Source organism: Pipistrellus kuhlii, unplaced genomic scaffold (genome assembly GCF_014108245.1).
Source record: "Pipistrellus kuhlii isolate mPipKuh1 unplaced genomic scaffold, mPipKuh1.p scaffold_m20_p_7, whole genome shotgun sequence".
In the NCBI taxonomy this organism is placed as follows: Eukaryota; Metazoa; Chordata; class Mammalia; order Chiroptera; family Vespertilionidae; genus Pipistrellus; species Pipistrellus kuhlii.
Window position 1 is genome coordinate 247,026 of NW_023425573.1, and position 17,028 is coordinate 264,053.

General features: G+C 57.1%; 1 protein-coding gene across 3 annotated transcripts in view; it reads left to right on the forward strand.

Annotated features, from left to right (window-relative positions):
• TNS1 (tensin 1) overlaps nucleotides 1–17,028 on the forward strand; it is a 221,014-nt gene that overhangs the window by 35,679 nt on the left and 168,307 nt on the right. For all 3 annotated transcript variants that reach the window (XM_036422215.2, XM_036422211.2, XM_045575829.1), the window contains exon 2: nucleotides 9,063–9,177. In XM_036422215.2, coding sequence (XP_036278108.2) covers nucleotides 9,063–9,177 — 115 coding nt within the window. The remainder of the gene's footprint in view (nucleotides 1–9,062; nucleotides 9,178–17,028) is intronic.

The window sequence follows — 17,028 nt, forward strand, 5'->3', positions numbered from 1 at the left end:
GATGAAGTGTTCTCTCTCCGGAGCTGGTGTCCTGCCCAGGAGTGAGCACACACTGTTGTCAGGAGGGTCCCCCCGAGCCCCCGATTCCTGCCACGTCGTCCCCAGTGTGACCCCTGGCCCTGAGCGCACTCTCTCTGGAGTGTCCCTGGCCTGAGCGGGCCATGTCACCGGGGCCTGTGGGAGCCAGGCCGGGCTGCAGGGCACTCACCGGGGTCTAACACAAACGTTCTTGCACAGCGTTTTCCAGAGGGACATGGGGGGCACAGAGGCGGGGAGACACACTGCGCTGGTTCTCGGCAGCGTCTGGAGGAAGTACAATATGTGTGCTGGCCCGGATCACGGTGCCTCGGCTCCATCCTGGCCTTGCCAGTTGGCAGCTGTGTGAGCTTAGGCAAGCAGTTGACATCTCTGTGCCTCGGTTTCCCCATCTACCTAGAGGGATGCTGGGTTTTAAGTGAGCTAGTGCACACATGCATTTAGAAAAGCGTCTCGCACAGTGAGAGCTTGAGAAATGATAGCTCTCATTATACGGTGCAGTAAGTTAGAGTTAGAACGAGCAGCTGGCCTGCTGCCTCCCACCTACAGCTGCCCCTCCAGGGAACACTCTGGGGCAGGGCCTGTGGGACCATGCAGAGGAGGTCGTAAGAGAAACCCCGGCAAAGGCAGGCATCTGTGGGCAATGTGCACGGTGGGCAGAGCTCAGATTCTGAAGTGAGCCTGCCCAGCCCAAATCCTGGCCCTGCCACTTAGGAGCAGTGTGTGTGTGCGCGTGTGCATGTGTGAGTGTGTGCGTGCGTGTGCATGTGTGTGTGTGTGTGAAGTTATTTAACCTCTCTCTGCCTTACTGTGGAGTGATGTGTGCATGCGTGTGTTTGTGCATGTGTGTGTGTGTGTGTGTGTGTGTGTGTGAAGTTATTTAACCTCTCTCTGCCTTACTGTGTACCATTTCACTTGACCCTCACTGCAATTCTGTGGCAGGCGGGGACAGCTAGTTCCAGGTCCCAGCTGTGGTGAAAGGGACTCTTGTCCAAGCCGCATGGCCTTCGGGTTCCTGCAAAGAGGAAGGCTGTGGGCTGGGGGCATTGGAGCGCTGGGGGAGGGGACTGCTAGGGAGGGCATGGCTTTGGGGAAGGGCTGTGATGGAGAAGCCATCCAGCCAGCCAGCCATCTAAGCACCCACCCCGGACCTCACACCCACCTCCCAAAGGGACATGGAGTGCCGGCTTCCTTCCAGAAGCTCCCGGATGCTGGGCTGAGGCTGGCGGTTAAGACAAGATGGGCTGAGCCAGAGGGACCTCACCTGGCCCGGGGGAGAGCAGATGGGTCAGGAAAGACCTCTTGGAAATGAGCTTTAAACAAGATCCAACAGTGAGGCTGAGAGCTTGGTAATGCACGAGGAGAAAGTGAGAACGACTGAGGATGGCTGAGCCTTTGGACGGATGATGTAGCTGCCAGGTCTTCTCCGGAAGGCCCCTGACAGGCTGCCTCTGACAGCCTGTGGGAAATGGTGGCTGTGCGTGGTTAGGACTTGGGACCCTGCCTCCCACAGAGCCGGGTTTGAGTCTTTGCTCCACCCCGCCTTTCCGTGTGCCTCGTGTCCCAGAGCAGCGCCCCGGCCTCATGGCAGGACGGCGTGAGGCGTCTGTGAGAAAGCAGCGCCAGCCTCGCCCCGCACCAGCCTCACCCCGCCCCGGCACCAGCCCACTAATGAGGCTCAGACTGTGCCCCCTCCCCCCCAACCCCAGCTCTTTGGGCACAAAGAGGGACTAGGGACTCGAGGCTCAGAAATGTTGGGACGTAGTTTATGAAGGAGCCGGGGGGGGGGGGGGGGGGATATGAGAGCAGGATGCTGGGGAGAGACCATCGCGTCCAGGAACTGGTCACCAGATGGAACCCTGAGCTGCCAAGTCTCCACGTGCTCCTCCGTCCCCCGGGAGGGACTCAGTACCACTCCTCACTGAGTCCTGCAGAGACCAGTGAGGAGTGGTACTGATCCTGCGGAGACCCAGGCCCGCTCAGGGTCAGAGGGCTTTCCTTCTGTCCATGACGCCAGCACCTGTGTCTGCGGCTGGTGGGAGGCTGGCCCCAGGTGCTCCCCTGGAGGGCGGGTCAGGGGGAGCAGGGTGTCATGACACAAGGGGACACGTGGCAACAGCTCCGTTGGATTCGCCCCCTCAGACACAGGGGACGTGGAGCGGAAGTACTGCGGGCATGGGCCACCCCGGGCCTGTCCAGGGCACACACAACAATGACAGTAGGAAACCCAGGCCATGCTTACTATGTGTCAGGGGCCGTTCCACCTGCTTTCCAGGCACCGTCTCCTGTGACCCTCACAGCGACCGGTGGGTGTTGCTATCATTAGCCCATTGAACAGGCTAGTAAAGGGAGGCAGACGGGGGTTACACAACTTGCCCGGGGTCACCTAGCTGTGTGGGGGAGTCGGATTGCATGGAAGGCTTTGATGGGGCACCGAGGTGCCTGCCACCGGGGACAGGAAGGGGTGTCTGGGGTCACCAAGCCTGGGGCATGAGGAAGTGAGTGGACGGAGGCACCTGGGGGACATTCTGCAGCACCCGTGGGCTCTCTTCAACATACCGGTGCCGTAAAAGAGAAATCCAGAGAGGGAACAGCGGGCCTGGGGTAAGGCCTGGGAAAGAAACCCAGCAGCTAAATGTAATACAGGGTCTTCATTGGGTCCCGAGTCCAAAACCAAAACCAAGACCAAGACCCCGCTGGAAAGGGGAAATTAGCGTCAGATCCGAATGTGAGGTAGGACGGCCTGCTGCTGAGCTTCCCCAGTGTGCCGATCGCACTGGGCAGGGGACAGACTGGAGAAAGAGAGAGCAGGCCACGTGTTAACAGCGGGGGAATCCAGGGGAAGGGCACACAGGAGTTCATGGTTTCAGGAGCTTTTAGCTTTGGAAACAAAAAATGAAGAAGGTGGTGGGGAGGCTGATTCTGACAGTGGTGGCGGTGAGGGGTGGTGCCTGGGAAGGCCTTCGAGGAGGCCTAGAAGCTAACAGCCGAGGAGGGAGGGAGGGCGTCCTGGGAAGAGGGCAAGCAGAGCAGAGTCTCGGAGGTGGCCGCCTGGCCCACAGCTGGAGAGTGGGTGCGGGGGAGGGAGAGGACAGGGTGGCTGGGTATGAGCTGGCTCCAGGGAGTGCAGGCTGTATTCGGGACATGTGGGGGCATTTTGGGGTGAAAGATAGTGTCCGTACCCTCAGAGAGCTGCGCTCCTTAGCGGCTTCGTAGAGGGCGTGTGAGGGCCCTGTGTCGGGGGTCCTGGTGGCTGTGGCAACAGTTCTGGGCAAACACTGACAGGGCTCCCAGGAGGGCGAGGGCAGCAGAATGAACAAGCTCAGGAGGCAGGAGAGAGTGTTTAGGAAGCAAAACTCACAGAGTCTGGCAGCTGGTTTGATTGGAGGGTGGAGGGCAGGGAGGAGCTGAGAGTGATTCAGAGTTTTCCACCCGGGGTGACCAACAACACCCCGGCCAGCACATTAGCTGGCGGGGGGACTGTGTGTGGGGAGTGGGTGGGGAGGGAACACTGGTGTGTATGAGAAAGTGAGGTGGGATTGGGCAGCTTGCTTTTGAGGTGCTCAGGGGACTGCCAGATACAGGCCCACCTTTCCATTGCGAGTCCAAGTCTCCCCCCTAGAAAGGATGGCTGATGCCAACCAGGCCCTGGCCTCCCAGCCTGAGGCGATGAGACAGAGAGGGCTGGGGGCCAGGAGGCAGGGCGAGGGGCGCTGACCCTCCAGGGCTGTCCCAGGCCTGCGTTGTGGGGACTCTTTCACGAGGCTCCCTGGCTCCCAGACACATCATCCAGGGGTCCCAGTGCTGGGCACAGAGGGCCCGGGGCTGTGTGTGTGTGTGTGTGGGGTGTGTGTGTGTGTGTGTGTGTGTGTGCAGGGCTGGGGAAGGTCCTTGGTGAGGAAGCAGGAGTTCCTGAGCTGAAGGACCCCCGGGTTATCATCCCTCCTCCCCACCCGCATGCAGCTCTCCTCCCTGTGGGGCAGGGTGGAACCAACAAACAGCCTTCCCCATCCCAGGGCAGAGGCCTCTTGCCAAGGCTGTCCGAGCCAGATGTGCCACACCCGCTGGCGGGACCTGCCTCTGGCAGGCCCACTCGGCGGCGTGGAGGCGGGGAGGGGGAGGACCCCCTGGGGGCCAGGAAAGCCCTCTGGTGCTGAGTGGGCTTGTCCCGGGGCCAGGGATGGATTGAAATGCCTTCCAAGCTGGGACCACCTTCCTCATCCGGGCCCTGCCTCTGGAGGGAGGGGTGGCAGTGCCTCCTCTGCCCCTGCATTCCCTCAGGTCCCTCAGGGGTTAATCCAGCAAGACGGGGGGCGGTGCTGGGAGGGCTTTGTGAGGCTGCCTGCCTGCCACGTGTCAGGAAAACGGGGGTCGTTGTCATGACAAGCCATGGCGCTCTGCCCTTTCTGGCTCCTCACACCCGCTGCCCGTACCTGCAGAGCAGCCCTGGGCAGGGCAGAGAGGCACCAGGACCCTGTTTTCCTCTTTGCCAGGATGTCACCATGTGATGGTTGGGACGTCCCCCCAGCCCTGCCTCCAACCATGCCTCCCTCTGGCTGCTGCCGCCGGGCTGTGTTTCGCCCTCAGTTACTCCACAGGTCACTTAGGCGCCTCCTTTCAAAGACGGCCCCTCAGCTATTTGCGGATCAGAGGCTTAGCCAGCCTGGACATCTTCCTCCATCGTCCCGGAACCCTTCAGACCGGTGTGGGTGACGTTCACCGAGCTCACCAGGCCCCCCTTCTGTGCCCAGGGAAGCCGAGCTGGCGGAGTCCTTACAGCCCGGGGGTGGCCCTGCTTGCCTCCGTTCTGCCCCCGGGGTCCTCCAGCCCCTCATGGAAGGGGCATTTCATCAGACATCTCACTCTCTGCACATGTCAGCGTGCGTGCCCTGCCCCCAGCTCCCCACCCCTCCATCTCAAACTGGCCCGCTGTCTCCCCCACTTTGCCCACCCTTTGTTTTCATTTGGGGACCACGAGGCCCAGAGAAGGCCACGGGTGTTCTCAAGGCTGCTGGCCTAGAGCACAGTCTCCAGACTCCAGTCCTAGTGTCCCCTCAGCCGGGGAACAGGGCGGGGTGGGGCTGGCGTAGCAGGGCGTTGGGCCATTGTCGGGGGGAGAGGGGGCTGCTGGGAGTGGTGTGAGGGAGGGGGGATGTATCTGCAAGCCTGCTTCTGCTCTCTGAGCATATGCGGGGAGAGATGTTGTAAACTCAGATTTTATGTGGTTGGGCAGGCAAACCCAGGGCCCAGGAGAGAAGACGGAGTTTGCTTGTCAGCGTGGAAGGCTCCGTCTGCTCCCCATCTGCTCACTGGGCAGCCAGGACGCTCTTTCACGAGATTCCACGGCCCAGCGAGGCTGTGGGAAGGAGGCCTTCGGGGGAAGGGCTGGATTTGGGGTGTAGGCAGAGAAGAGTGGCGTGGAAGCTGGGAACAGGGAGTTCTACCTGACTTAGTGGGGTGGGACAGGCGGGCTTGGAGGTGCCAGAGTAGAGCTGAGCTGATTGGCCGGTAAAGCTTCCTGCCTGCCTCCCCACACAGGCCTTCAATGGCACCCCAAGTCCCTCCCTGCCCCTCCTCTCACCCCAGGCCTGGCTGCTGCAGTTGACTTTGGGCTGGGCCCCCTCCCTGGAATGTCTGCCACAGAGATTGCCCGGAGGCTGCCAGGTGGGAGCGGAGATGGGAAAACGGGCTGGCCAGAACTCAGAGTGCAGGGACTTCCTGTCCCTCCCGGTGGCATGGGGACACTGAGTGAGGCCAGTGCTGGGCAGTGCTCTGCTCCCACCCTCACCCACCCCAGAGGAAGCTAGAAGCTCCGCTCTTAAAACCCAGCTAGCTCTCTGGAATCCCAGAAACAGGTCTTGCTGCTGGGCCCAGCCACCAGAGGACACTGCTGGGCTCCTGGCACCATGCCTATCTCCTCCCAGCCTCTTCCTGGACTTCGCCTCTGCTCCCTCCCGTCTCCCTCCCTCTGCCTGTCTCTTTAAATTTTGAGACAATGTCAAACTTCAGAAAAGTTGCAAATGCAATACAAAGACCCTTGAAAAAAATTCTCATCTGAAGATATGTTTATTTTTATTTTTTTTAATCCTCACCTGGGAACATGCTTAGAGAGAGGAAGAGAGAGCAAGAACAAGAGCTAGAGCGAGATAGATAGATAGATAGATAGAGAAGAAACATTGATTGGTTCCTCCACCGGGGATCAAACCCACAACTTCTGGGGACACAGAATGACATTCCAGAACCACCTGGCAGGTGGCCGGGTGACCTTCCTTTTCCTTGAGCTACTTGAGAGTAAGTTGCTGACACGATGCTTTCCTGATTTTCCTACAAGGACTTTCCCTGCCTAACCCAACGCAGCCACCAACGTCAGGAAACTGACTTGGACCTGTGACTTCCACCTCACCCTCCGATAAGCTGGCCAATGATGTCGTTTCTGGCGTGGAAGGAATCCAGTTCGGAGCCAGCCATTGTGTTTGGCTGTCGCACCTCTTCAGTCTGCTTCAGTCTGGAAACCCACCCGTCTTCCCTCCACGTTCACGCCCTTGTCTGTCACTTTGGAGCAGTCCAAGCTGAGGGCTGGCAGACTGTCCCTCATTTTGGGCCGGGCTGGTGTTCCCTCCTGATGAGCGTGGCTTGTGTCTCTCTGGCAGGAATGTGGCAGAAGCGGCGCTCCCTCTCTGTGTCCCCCGGCGACACACACCCCGGGAGCCGTTACCTTTGATCACTTGGTTAAAGTGGAGTCCGCCGGGAAAAGTTACCCCCCCCCCCCCCCGGTAATTTACAAGTATGATGTGGGGAGGCGCTCTGAGTCTTACAAACGCTCTGTTCCTCATCTTCCCATTCATCCAGTTATTTCACAGGTCAGAATGGGTTCCTCTAAGCCATTCCCGTCACGATGTATTTGGGTGCTCAGATCTTCCCCCATTTAGTCTTCGGGGGCCCCTTCCAGCTGGCTCCTGTGTCCTTTTGTCTGTCCGCCCCCCTTTGATTCTCCGGTTCCCTTTCAGCCTCTGTGCGTTTCTATCTAATCTACCACGTTCTCTGTGTGGGCTCGTTGGTCCTTCTCTTTGTCTCTGCCTTTATCTTGGTCTCTTCCCCATCTCTGTCTGACTCCCTGTGGCCTGTGGCTTTTCTCTGTCTTTTCTCTGTCTGTCTCTGTCTTTGTTCTCTCTCTCTCACACACACCCCCTCTTCTCTCCCTCTCCCTCTCTCTCTCTTCTCCACAGTCTCTCTATCTTTGTTACTCCAGCTTACTGTCTCTCTCTCTCATTTTGTCTGTTTTTCTCTGTGTCTCTCATGGCTCAGTCTCTTTTCCCCAGGACTCACCACTACAGTGTCTTCCGATCGGAGTCCTGGACATGCTGGGTGTGTGAGACTGTCACCGTTCCTGCTCTGCACAAGTTGTCCCTCAGCCCCGTCCTGGAGCTGGGAGGCCTGGGGCAGGGTGCGAGAGGGGATTTGGAAGAGCAGAACCCCCTCCCTGGAGCTGCAGGGTCTGTGACCGCGTCTCTGTGTGTCCATGTGTCTCTGTGTGTGTGTGTCCATGTGTCTCTGTGTGTGTCCATGTGTGCGGATGGTGTAGAAGCTCTGTGCCTGGGAGAGGGAAGGAGGGAGCTGTCCGTGTCCATGTTCCCACGCCCTGCTGCTGGAGGGGGAATGGACCAGCTTGGACACCACAGTGAGGGCCTCGGAGAGGAATGGGGCCTGCAGGCTGGGGTGACTTCTCTGGGGAGCCCTCTGAATGGGGCACCTCAGGCCCGAGGAGGGTGGTTCTCGCAGTGTGGGTGCAGGGCTCGCTCCAGGGCGTGTGCCCATAGGTGTTACAAAAGACAGACTGTCGGAGCTCGAGAGGTGTAGTGCCCCACCTTGTGATGCCCGTGGCTTATGTGGGAGGGTGACTGACTGGTCCAGGAGCTCACGGTAGGTCAGATAGAGAGAAGGCTTGGACTGCTAGTCTGCCTCTCATATCATGTGTGTGGTGGTGCCGCTTTAAATAGAATATTTAGCCAAAACTGGGTTGGCTCAGTGGATAGAGCTTCGACGTGCAGACTTAAACGTCCCAGGTTCCATTCCAGTCAAGGGCATGTACCGTGGTTGCGGGCACATCCCCAGTAGGGGGTGTGCAAGAGGCAGCTGATTGATGATTCTCTCTCGTCGATGTTTCTAACTCTCTATCCCTCTCTCTTCCTCTCTGCAAAAAAAAATCAATAAAATATATTTAAAAAAAATAGATAGAATATTTAACATATTGAGATCTTCCTAATATAAAGAATAGAAAATAAACATAAACATGGAAGAAGACTTCTATGTTGGGGCAGGGGATGGTAGTGAGGGTGAGAGAGAACTGAGGGGCACAGCATTCTGTGCACTGGGTATAAGTTAGGCACTAACAGCAGCAGATGGACAGAGGAAGGAGCTCTCGTCAGTGGAGCACTACACAGTAATGAGGAGGAGGAGCTGCGGCTCCGTGTAAGCAGCCGCCCGGGTGAGTCTCACAGAGTAGGACTGAGCGGGAGAAGCCAGGCACAAGTGCATGCTGTATAATTCCCTTCACGTGAAGTTTAAGGATCTGTCGGAATGAACCTTTGGTGACAGAGGTCACAGTCACCTTTACCTGGGGGACAGCGAATGGGACGGCCACGAGGGAGCCTTCTGGGGTGTGGTCCCTGGGCATGCCGTGTAAAATTGGTATCGAGCAATGCGTTTAAATGAGTGTACTTTGTTAATAAAGTAAAATTTAAAAAGTGATTAAGAAACCACGGAGGGGTCTGTGGTCCCCAGCAGCTGGGGGCTGCCGTTGTCATCTAGGCCTCAGTGTGCTGACCTCCCCTGGGAGTCTGGGTCCCACCCCAGCTTTCTCTTCCCCTGGCACCTCCTCCCGGAAACAGGCTCAGGCCTATGCCACCTGAGAGGGCTCTTGCCTCTCCCTTTCCCTCGTCCGTGCCTACGTCTTCCCAGGCCCCTCAGCTCCTCTCCTGGGAACCTATCCTCCCACCAGGCCTGACCACTGTGCCTTCCTCCCGCAGCCAGAGGACCTGGAGGCCCCCAAGAGCCACCACTTCAAGGTGAAGACCTTCAAGAAGGTGAAGCCCTGTGGCATCTGCCGGCAGGTCATCACCCGGGAAGGCTGCGCCTGCAAAGGTGAGCAGCGGGTGGGCAGGAGGGGGAGCAGTCTTCCCGGGAAGGAGACGGCCTGGGCCGGTCAGGCTGGGACTCGGCTTTGCGGATTTCCTTGGGGTCCCCACCTGGTGCCTGGTTCTCCTTTGGGGGGGGGGGTGATGCAGAGCACACCGGATGGCAAGCATGTGGATGTGTGTGGCTGGTACATGGCAGGTGAGGATGGCATGGAAATGGCATGTAGCCTGTGCATGGATGACTGGTGCAACATGAGCGAATGGCATGTGGAAGGTATGTTGTGGGTGGCACATGGAGTTGGCATGTGGATGGTGTGCGGAAGGTGTGTGAGTGTTGTGTGTCTGGCACCAGGAGTCCTACAGAGACACCAGGCCACAGTCCTTCCCTTGTGGCAACTCAGGGGTGAGTTTGAGAGGCCCCTAGTCAGATGGGGGCCCGGGGGGGGGGGGGGAGGGTGGCTGCTGGTGGACAGGCTTTTCAATCGTTGTTCTCACTGTTTCCTGGAACAGCCTGGTGTTTGGCTGTCACTGATGCCAGACGTCAGTGTCTGTCCCACATCGCACAGTGAGATCAGCAGGAGGCCCCTGCACCCCATCTCCGTGACTGACACCATCACCCACCCAGCTGCCCCCCTGCCATGTCTCCTTCTCCTTCACCCCCATCTCCCATCAGCCCACTGAGTCCCTGAGCTTCTCTGCAGCCCTTTAGGCTGCCGGCATTTCTCACCCGGACCACTGTCTGTGGCCCCTTTGCCTCCCATTTCCTGGCCCACCCTCTCTAATCCACCCTCCCTGACAGCTCGCAGCGGGACTCAATACAAACTCAGTTATGTCAGTTCCCTGGTAAAGCCTCGGGCCCCCACTACCCTCCAGACAAAGGACAGGCCCCTTCCCATGGCTGTGAGGCCTGGCAGGACCCACCCCTGGCCAGCTCTCAGACCCGTCTCTCCTCACCCCCCCAATCCATACTCACACCAGCTGCCCCTTGCAGAGTTCCTGAAACGCCAAGTATGCCAGGTATGCCAAAGGGGCTGGGTTCCTGCCTGCCCTGGCACCTTTCCCCCACCTGGACTCTCTCCTTCCTTCCCTTCTTATCAGCGTCCTAGTGGAGCGGGAGGCCGGGCGGCAGCTGGAGGCTAGGGAACAATTGTTGAAGCGCTTAAATTTAGATAGCTTGCTCGCATGCTTCCACATATTGCTCATGGCATCTGGTTTACAGATGAAACCAAGGCTCAGAGTAAGTAAATCTCTGGGCAAGGCGCACAGCTGCTGGGCCAGAGCGGGGTTTTCAGGGTGTGTGCTCTGTGGAGGAGGGAAGGGCTCTGACCAGGAGTTTCAGCCGATGTCGGAGGTTGGAGTGGGTGAGGGAGTGTGTGTGATTGTGCATGTGGAGGGCTTTCCTTAGGCAAAGGGCCATAGCTTTCAATGGAAGAAGGGTTGCGGTTAGGGGCCAATGGGAACTTTTGCAATACCAAAATCAGCCACATGGTGTCACCCTCCCTCTAAGTGTTTGGGCTGGTCAGGCGGTGATTTTGGGTGGGAGTTGGGTGAGGTTGGAAGGAATTGCTGAGGGTAGGTTTTGGTTTTTTTTCTTGTATCACCACCCCACCCGAGAACCTGCTTAAGTTAGCCCTGACCCTCCCTTCAGTTCCTTCCTTCCTTCCTTCCTTCCTTCCTTCCTTCCTTCCTTCCTTCCTTCCTTCCTTCCTTCCTTCCTTCCTTCCTTCCTTCCTTCCCCAGCGTGCCTTCCCTTCACCCCAACGCCCACAGCTGTGCTGGAAGGCAGCAAGGGGTGGGGTAGAAGGAAGTCCCAGCACACTCACTGTGAGACCTCGGCACGTTCCTGGCCTTGTGTTCTGTGATGGTCTGTAGTCCTAGGCTTCCCTCTGGACCTGGCTTGAGGGTCCAGGTTGAGGAGGGAGTTTGGCCCCATGTGAATGGAAGGCTCCCCAGGTGAGCAGGGATGCCCCCAGTTTCGCCAGGTTCTGCCAGGTGTGACCCTGGAGTGGAGGTCAGGTGGCCAGTGAGCTGCCAGGCTGGTTTGGCAGCTCTGGGCCAGTTAGTGAGAAGTGGGAAGGAAGCCAGGGCCACCCTCCAGGGGCATCACCAGGTGTCAGGCCTGGGCCATGAGAGGGCCAGCATGAGCCTGGCAAGGGAGGGTCGTCAGAATGAGGGCTATGGTCAGCGGGCTGGGGCAGGAAGGGTTGAGGCCACTTGGGCTTATTGGTAGGAGCTGAACGAGTAGGCCCGACTCTGTGCTTTGGAACCGTGAGGTTGTGGTGGCATGAGATGGATAGACCCCTAATCCACCCGCCTCTTTCTCCTTCCCTCCCTCCCTCTGTCCGTCCATTCACCCAAGGCTACCAAGTACCGGTAGTTTCCTGGTTGAGGGGGCAATCGTGGACTAAAATCCAAGCCACATTTTATGAACAAGCCCAACTCAGAGCGTTTGTTGGTTCCCCCTCCAGCCTTCATTTCATGTCTTGGACTGTAACGTGGTAGCCCTCTGGGTTAGCAGCCGGGGCGATAGGTGAGTGGGATGTGTAGAACCCCAAACCTCTGGATTTATAGTCTCCCCAAAGCTTGTTCCTCTGAGGGGCATGTGGCTGCAGGCTAGGGGCAGTGAGAACACTTTGCTAGAACGTGAGAGGCTGGGGCATTCATCCTGTCCCCTCTGGCCACCCTGCTCTGTCTCCTCCATGGTTCTTCCACTTCTCACCCTCCCGCACTTCCCTGTTTAATGCAACATGGCGGAGGGGGTGAGGTGCGAGACCAGGCAGGGAACAGAGTCAGGGAACCTGGAGTCTCATCCTGGCTCTGGGGACTCAAGGGCCAACCAGGCAGAGGAAGGACTAAGGCGGCGAGACGTGTGGGCGTACGTGTGACAGATATATAGGCGATGAGGTCACCGTGAGACCTCGGCCGGCCTTCTCCCTCACTGAGCCCGTGTCCTCCCCTGTACCACGGGGTTAATGATAAACCCTGTCCTTGCCCTGCGGGGGGTTGTGGTGGGGAGCACGGCGGCTCTGTGTGTGGCTGTAAATGAGTACTGGTGTGAGTGCGGCAGAGGTGGACGAGACAATGGCCCAGGGCCTTTGTCAGTGCCCAGGCTCCATTTCTGGCCTTGCCACTCACACAGCTGTGGTGACTTCAGAAGTCACGTCCCTGCTCAGGCCTCCGTTTTCTCATCTACAGACAAGGGGCTGGGCCAGACAGTGGGAGGGCCTGCAAAGCTGCCTGCTGGCCGAAACTGGTTTGGCTCAGTGGATAGAGTGTCAGCCTAAGGACTGAAGGGTCCTGGGTTTGATTCCAGTCAAGGGCACATCCCCAGTGGGGAGTATGCAAGAGGCAGCTGATCAATGATTCTCTCTCATCGATGTGTCTAAAACTCTATCCCTCTCTCTTCCTCTCTGCAAAAAATCAATAAAATATATTAAAAACAAAACAAACAAACAAACAAACAAAACTCCCTGCTGGCATCTGCATAGGCTGGGTAAGTCTCCCTGTGCAGGCGCTGATTCGCTGGCAGGCACAGTGATGAACCGAGTGCCTGCCCTCTAGGCTGGATGCTGTGTCAGGCACTGGTGCCAAGACCCAGCCCCTGACCTGCGAAGACAGACATGCCACCAGACGATCTCAGAACATGGTGGCAAAGCTGACACTTGTGTGTGCAAGAGAGGCTGTCTCTTGACTTAGCAGAGATTTTCCTGCCAGGCTTTAGCAGGGAGGGCATATGTAGGCTGGGTCTTGAGGGATGTGTAGGAGTTCCTTACTTCAAACTGTGGGTTTCCCACAGGTCCTGGGGACAGTGCATTAGGGGGTCTAGGGCCTTGCTCAAGGGCCCTAGTCTCCCACTAGGCTGAAACGCAACAGAAGAGGCCAGAATACCAGCTCACGGGCCGGGGGCTGCCATCTGAACCTAGACGGAGGCCCAGACGTAGACTACTTCCTTTCTCAGTCCTCTGGTCAGCCTGGGAGGCGGGGGCAGCTTCCTCAGAGTGGGGTGTATCTGGGGAGGACAATCCAGCCCTTAATGGGTCAAGTCTACCCAGAAGCCCTCACGGGCTAGATTTGGAGAAACCTTGGTTCAGGAGCTCTTTCTCCTGTGTTACTTCACTGGTGGTTCCAGATCCTCCCCTGTGTCTGAGGACCTCCTCAGAGGCAGCCTTGCTGTGTGGCCGTGGTGAGACACAGCCTCTCTGGGACTGGCTTTCCCCTCTCTCTGGAAGAGGGGCTGGGCTAGATCAGAGGTTCCAGATGGGTTAGAAAGGAGTTGTGTTCTTGGAGCTACTTTAGAGGCTGAGGGGAAAGGATAAGGGGAAATCCAAGGAAAAGCAACGGGGCTGAGGCCTTGAAACACCTGCACACTTCAGCCAAAGCGGCTCTGGTTTTAGGAGTGAAATATACTCACAGGTAGGAGGGATGGCGTGGTGGTCTTGCACTTGGCTCAGATGTCCTGGATGTAAATCCCAGCTTTGCCCCTTCCCTGTAAGAACCTGGGCAGATTGCTTCGCCTCTCTGAGCCCCGGTTCCCTCACCTTTAACATGGGACACACAGCACAACTCCTTCCTCCGTAACTGCAGGGATTAGGTGAGCTAACAGACAAAGTGCTCGGAACAGGGCCTGGTATATAACACGTATTAAGTAAATAGGAATGACTATCATTGAGATTCCTCATTGAGTTCATCTGAAAGAGAGGTAGGCTGCAAACATAAAGGTTTGAAAACCACTGGACGGGACGATCTACAGGTTTCTTCTTGGTTCAACTTCAGAACCATACCATGCCCACTCCTCTGAGACACCTTGTAATAGTCAGGGTTCTCCAGAGAAACAGAACTCACAGGATGTGTGGGTGGCTGGGTGGCTGGATGGATAGGTATTTATTATACAGAACCGGATAATGCAATTGTGGAGGCTTGGCAAATCCAACATTTGCAGGGTAGGCCGTTAGGCTAAGGCCGCGGTTGGCAAACTGTGGCTCAAGAGCCACATGCAGCTCTTTGGCCCCTTGAGTGTGGCTCTTCCACAAAATACCACAGCCTGGGCGAGTCTATGTTGAAGAAGTAGCGTTAGAAGAAGTTTAAGTTTAAAAAATTTGGCTCTCAAAAGAAATTTCAATCATTGTACTGCTGATATTTGGCTCTGTTGACTAATGAGTTTGCCGACCACTGTGCTAACAGAATTTCCTCTTGCTTGTAGAGAGAGATCAGCCATTTGTTGTATATAGGCCTTCAACTGATTGGATGAGGCCCATCCATATTCTGAAAGGTCATTAATCTTACCCCCAACCCCCCAAAAATTCCCCTTCACAGAAACATCTAGGATAATGCTGAACAGGTATCGGGTACCATGGCCTAGCCGAATTGACACATGACATAAGCTGTTACACCTCCAGGACGGCATGGGGATGGGTAGTGTAGGGCAGGGCAGGGCAGGGCTGTGAGGCCCTGGGGCAGGTGGGCAGCTGGGGGAGGAGCTGAGGTGGGCCGGGAGCGTGGGCCTTCAGCTCTGGGCTGAGGTGCACCCCGAGGCTCTGTGCTCATTTTCTGACCCGAGGCCGGAGGAAAAGGCCATGTAGATCCCAACAATGCTGGCTTCCTGTGTTCCCGAGAGGCAGGAAGCCACTCTGGGACAGAGCATACGCAGTCCGTGAGGCGGGAGCTGGCCCAGGGCTGGGGTGTGTGTGGGGTTCTGTGCCCATCAGGTAACGCTCCCCTCCATGGGGCTTCCTGTGCCCTCTCTGGCCACCTGCTGCGCGCTGCGCGGGGCAAGTGCTGACACTCATGGGTGGAGCTGGGCTCCCAGGCTCCGTGGAACATTGGCTTGACAGGGCCGCTCCTTAGGGGGCTTCCTCCTGCAGGGCCACTGTCTTGAGAGGCCGCCACCTTCCTTCGGGACTGGGGGCTGATCCTGAGGGGTGCTAAGGGCTGCCAGGTTGGGCATTCGCAGCTGGAGGAGTGCGTGGAGACCATCTGTTCTAGGGGCCGGAACGCAAGGGCCTTCAGGGGCAGTGCTGGCAAATGCGTGTGAGAGAGCAGGGCGTGGTGGGGACCCGTGCTGCTCTGCCAAAGGCACTCCAACTGAGAAAAAGTCTTTGTGTTTTAAACACTGAGCCAGCCGATGAAGACAAGGAGGCAGGTGGAGGTGCCAGCTGACTACCTTATTTTCTGAGCTGGAGTCCGAGGCCCAGAGACGGGGAGTGATTTGCTTCAGGTCACGCAGCTATGGTTAGCAGTCAGGCCTGGAACTCAGGTGTCCTGACTCAGGGAAGGAATAACAATGCCGGCCACGAGCATGATGAAGATGCTGCTGCCAAGAGCATCTCATAGAAAGCAGGCCCTGGACCAACCACACATATGAACTCATTTAATTCTCGCAACAGCCCTATGAGGTAGATCCTGTTAGGACCCCCATTGTCTAGATGTGGAAATGAAGGCTCAGAATGTTTGAGTAACTTGCCCCAGGTCACAGAGCTAGGGCATGACCTACCTCTGAGCTGAGAGCCAGTCTAGACGCAGCCAGTAGGTAAGTGGGTAGTTGGAAAGCAGGACCAGTGATGAATGGATGAAGGATTAATGAACTCCCTTAGTCTCCCCATCCCCTTACCAGGCTTGAGCATAAGCAAGCAGTGTTTGTACTGAAACACTCGGAAGCACTGACCATGGTCCTTACTTGCCCTCCCCCAGCAGGGGCTGGAGCTGAATGAAGGGAGTGGGGGGGGGGGGGCTCTTCCACCCTCCTTGATATCTATCCTATTATCCCACTGCGGGGGGCTGTTTCTCTATTTTCCGTGTCCATCATCCTGAGTGGAGGAGCTGGGGATTAAGAAATTAGAGAAAGAAGAAAGATACTTGGAGGCAGCAATAGATTCATCAAGCTGGGTGCTAGGTGGGTGCCATCTCTCTGACGGAGAGGCAGCAAGGTGACCCCCCAAGCCACACAGCAGGTTTATTTATAGGGTCAGAGGAGCTTATTTGCATTCTTAACTAGGCCCTAGCATTACTGGATTTACATATCTAGACCCGCCCCCTGCTGACACCTGGACAAAGGTACTCTGCCAGTGCCTCAGGCTCAGCTGACAATTTAAAGGATGTCCATGTGCCTTCTCAGGTGGCCCTCTACATCCCACAATGTCAGCCCTGGTCTCAGGGGGTTAGCCTGGAGAGAATCCTTCCAGTTTGACATGGTACGTCAGACCCTGAGCTAGGGGGAGGGGCAGGATTCCAGCTGTAGAGTTGAACAGGATCTCCCTTCCTGAGAGCGGCAGTTGGATGTGAGAGAGAACAAGTCATAAAGGATCACTTAGTCCTCAGAGGTGTCAAGAGCTTTCCAAGGAGGGTGAGCTGTGGGGTACGGGAGCACAGAGCAGGGAGGGACCATCTTTGAATGCCTGACTGCCCAGAGAGGACCTTTTGAACTGAGCCTTGAAGGATGTTTATGAGTCTGCTTTTCGCAGACTTAGCGTTCTTCTGGGGAACTTGGTATGGCAGCAACAGATCTCTTTGGGGCAGCAGCCGGAGATAGAGGCAAGACCAGACCACACAAGGCCAGGTAAATTTGCTGAGGAGCTGGACAGGGGCTTCTAGCTGGTGACAGGATCGGGTTGCACTTGAGAATGGTCTGTAATTCTGTGGACCGAAGAGAGGCAGGCTGGAGGGAAGATCATTGGTCTGAACTGGTACAGTGGTGGCTGGGGAGGAAGGTTGAGATTCAGCAGCCTCTTTGGAGTTACTCTCTGGGCCATGATGACACATTTCTTGGCAGGGGGAGGACAGGGAAGGAGTTACAGAAAGGGGCATGTGGGCACCCAGGGCGCAAGGAAGGACGCAGGAGATGGCCTCTGTTCTCAGTTCCCAC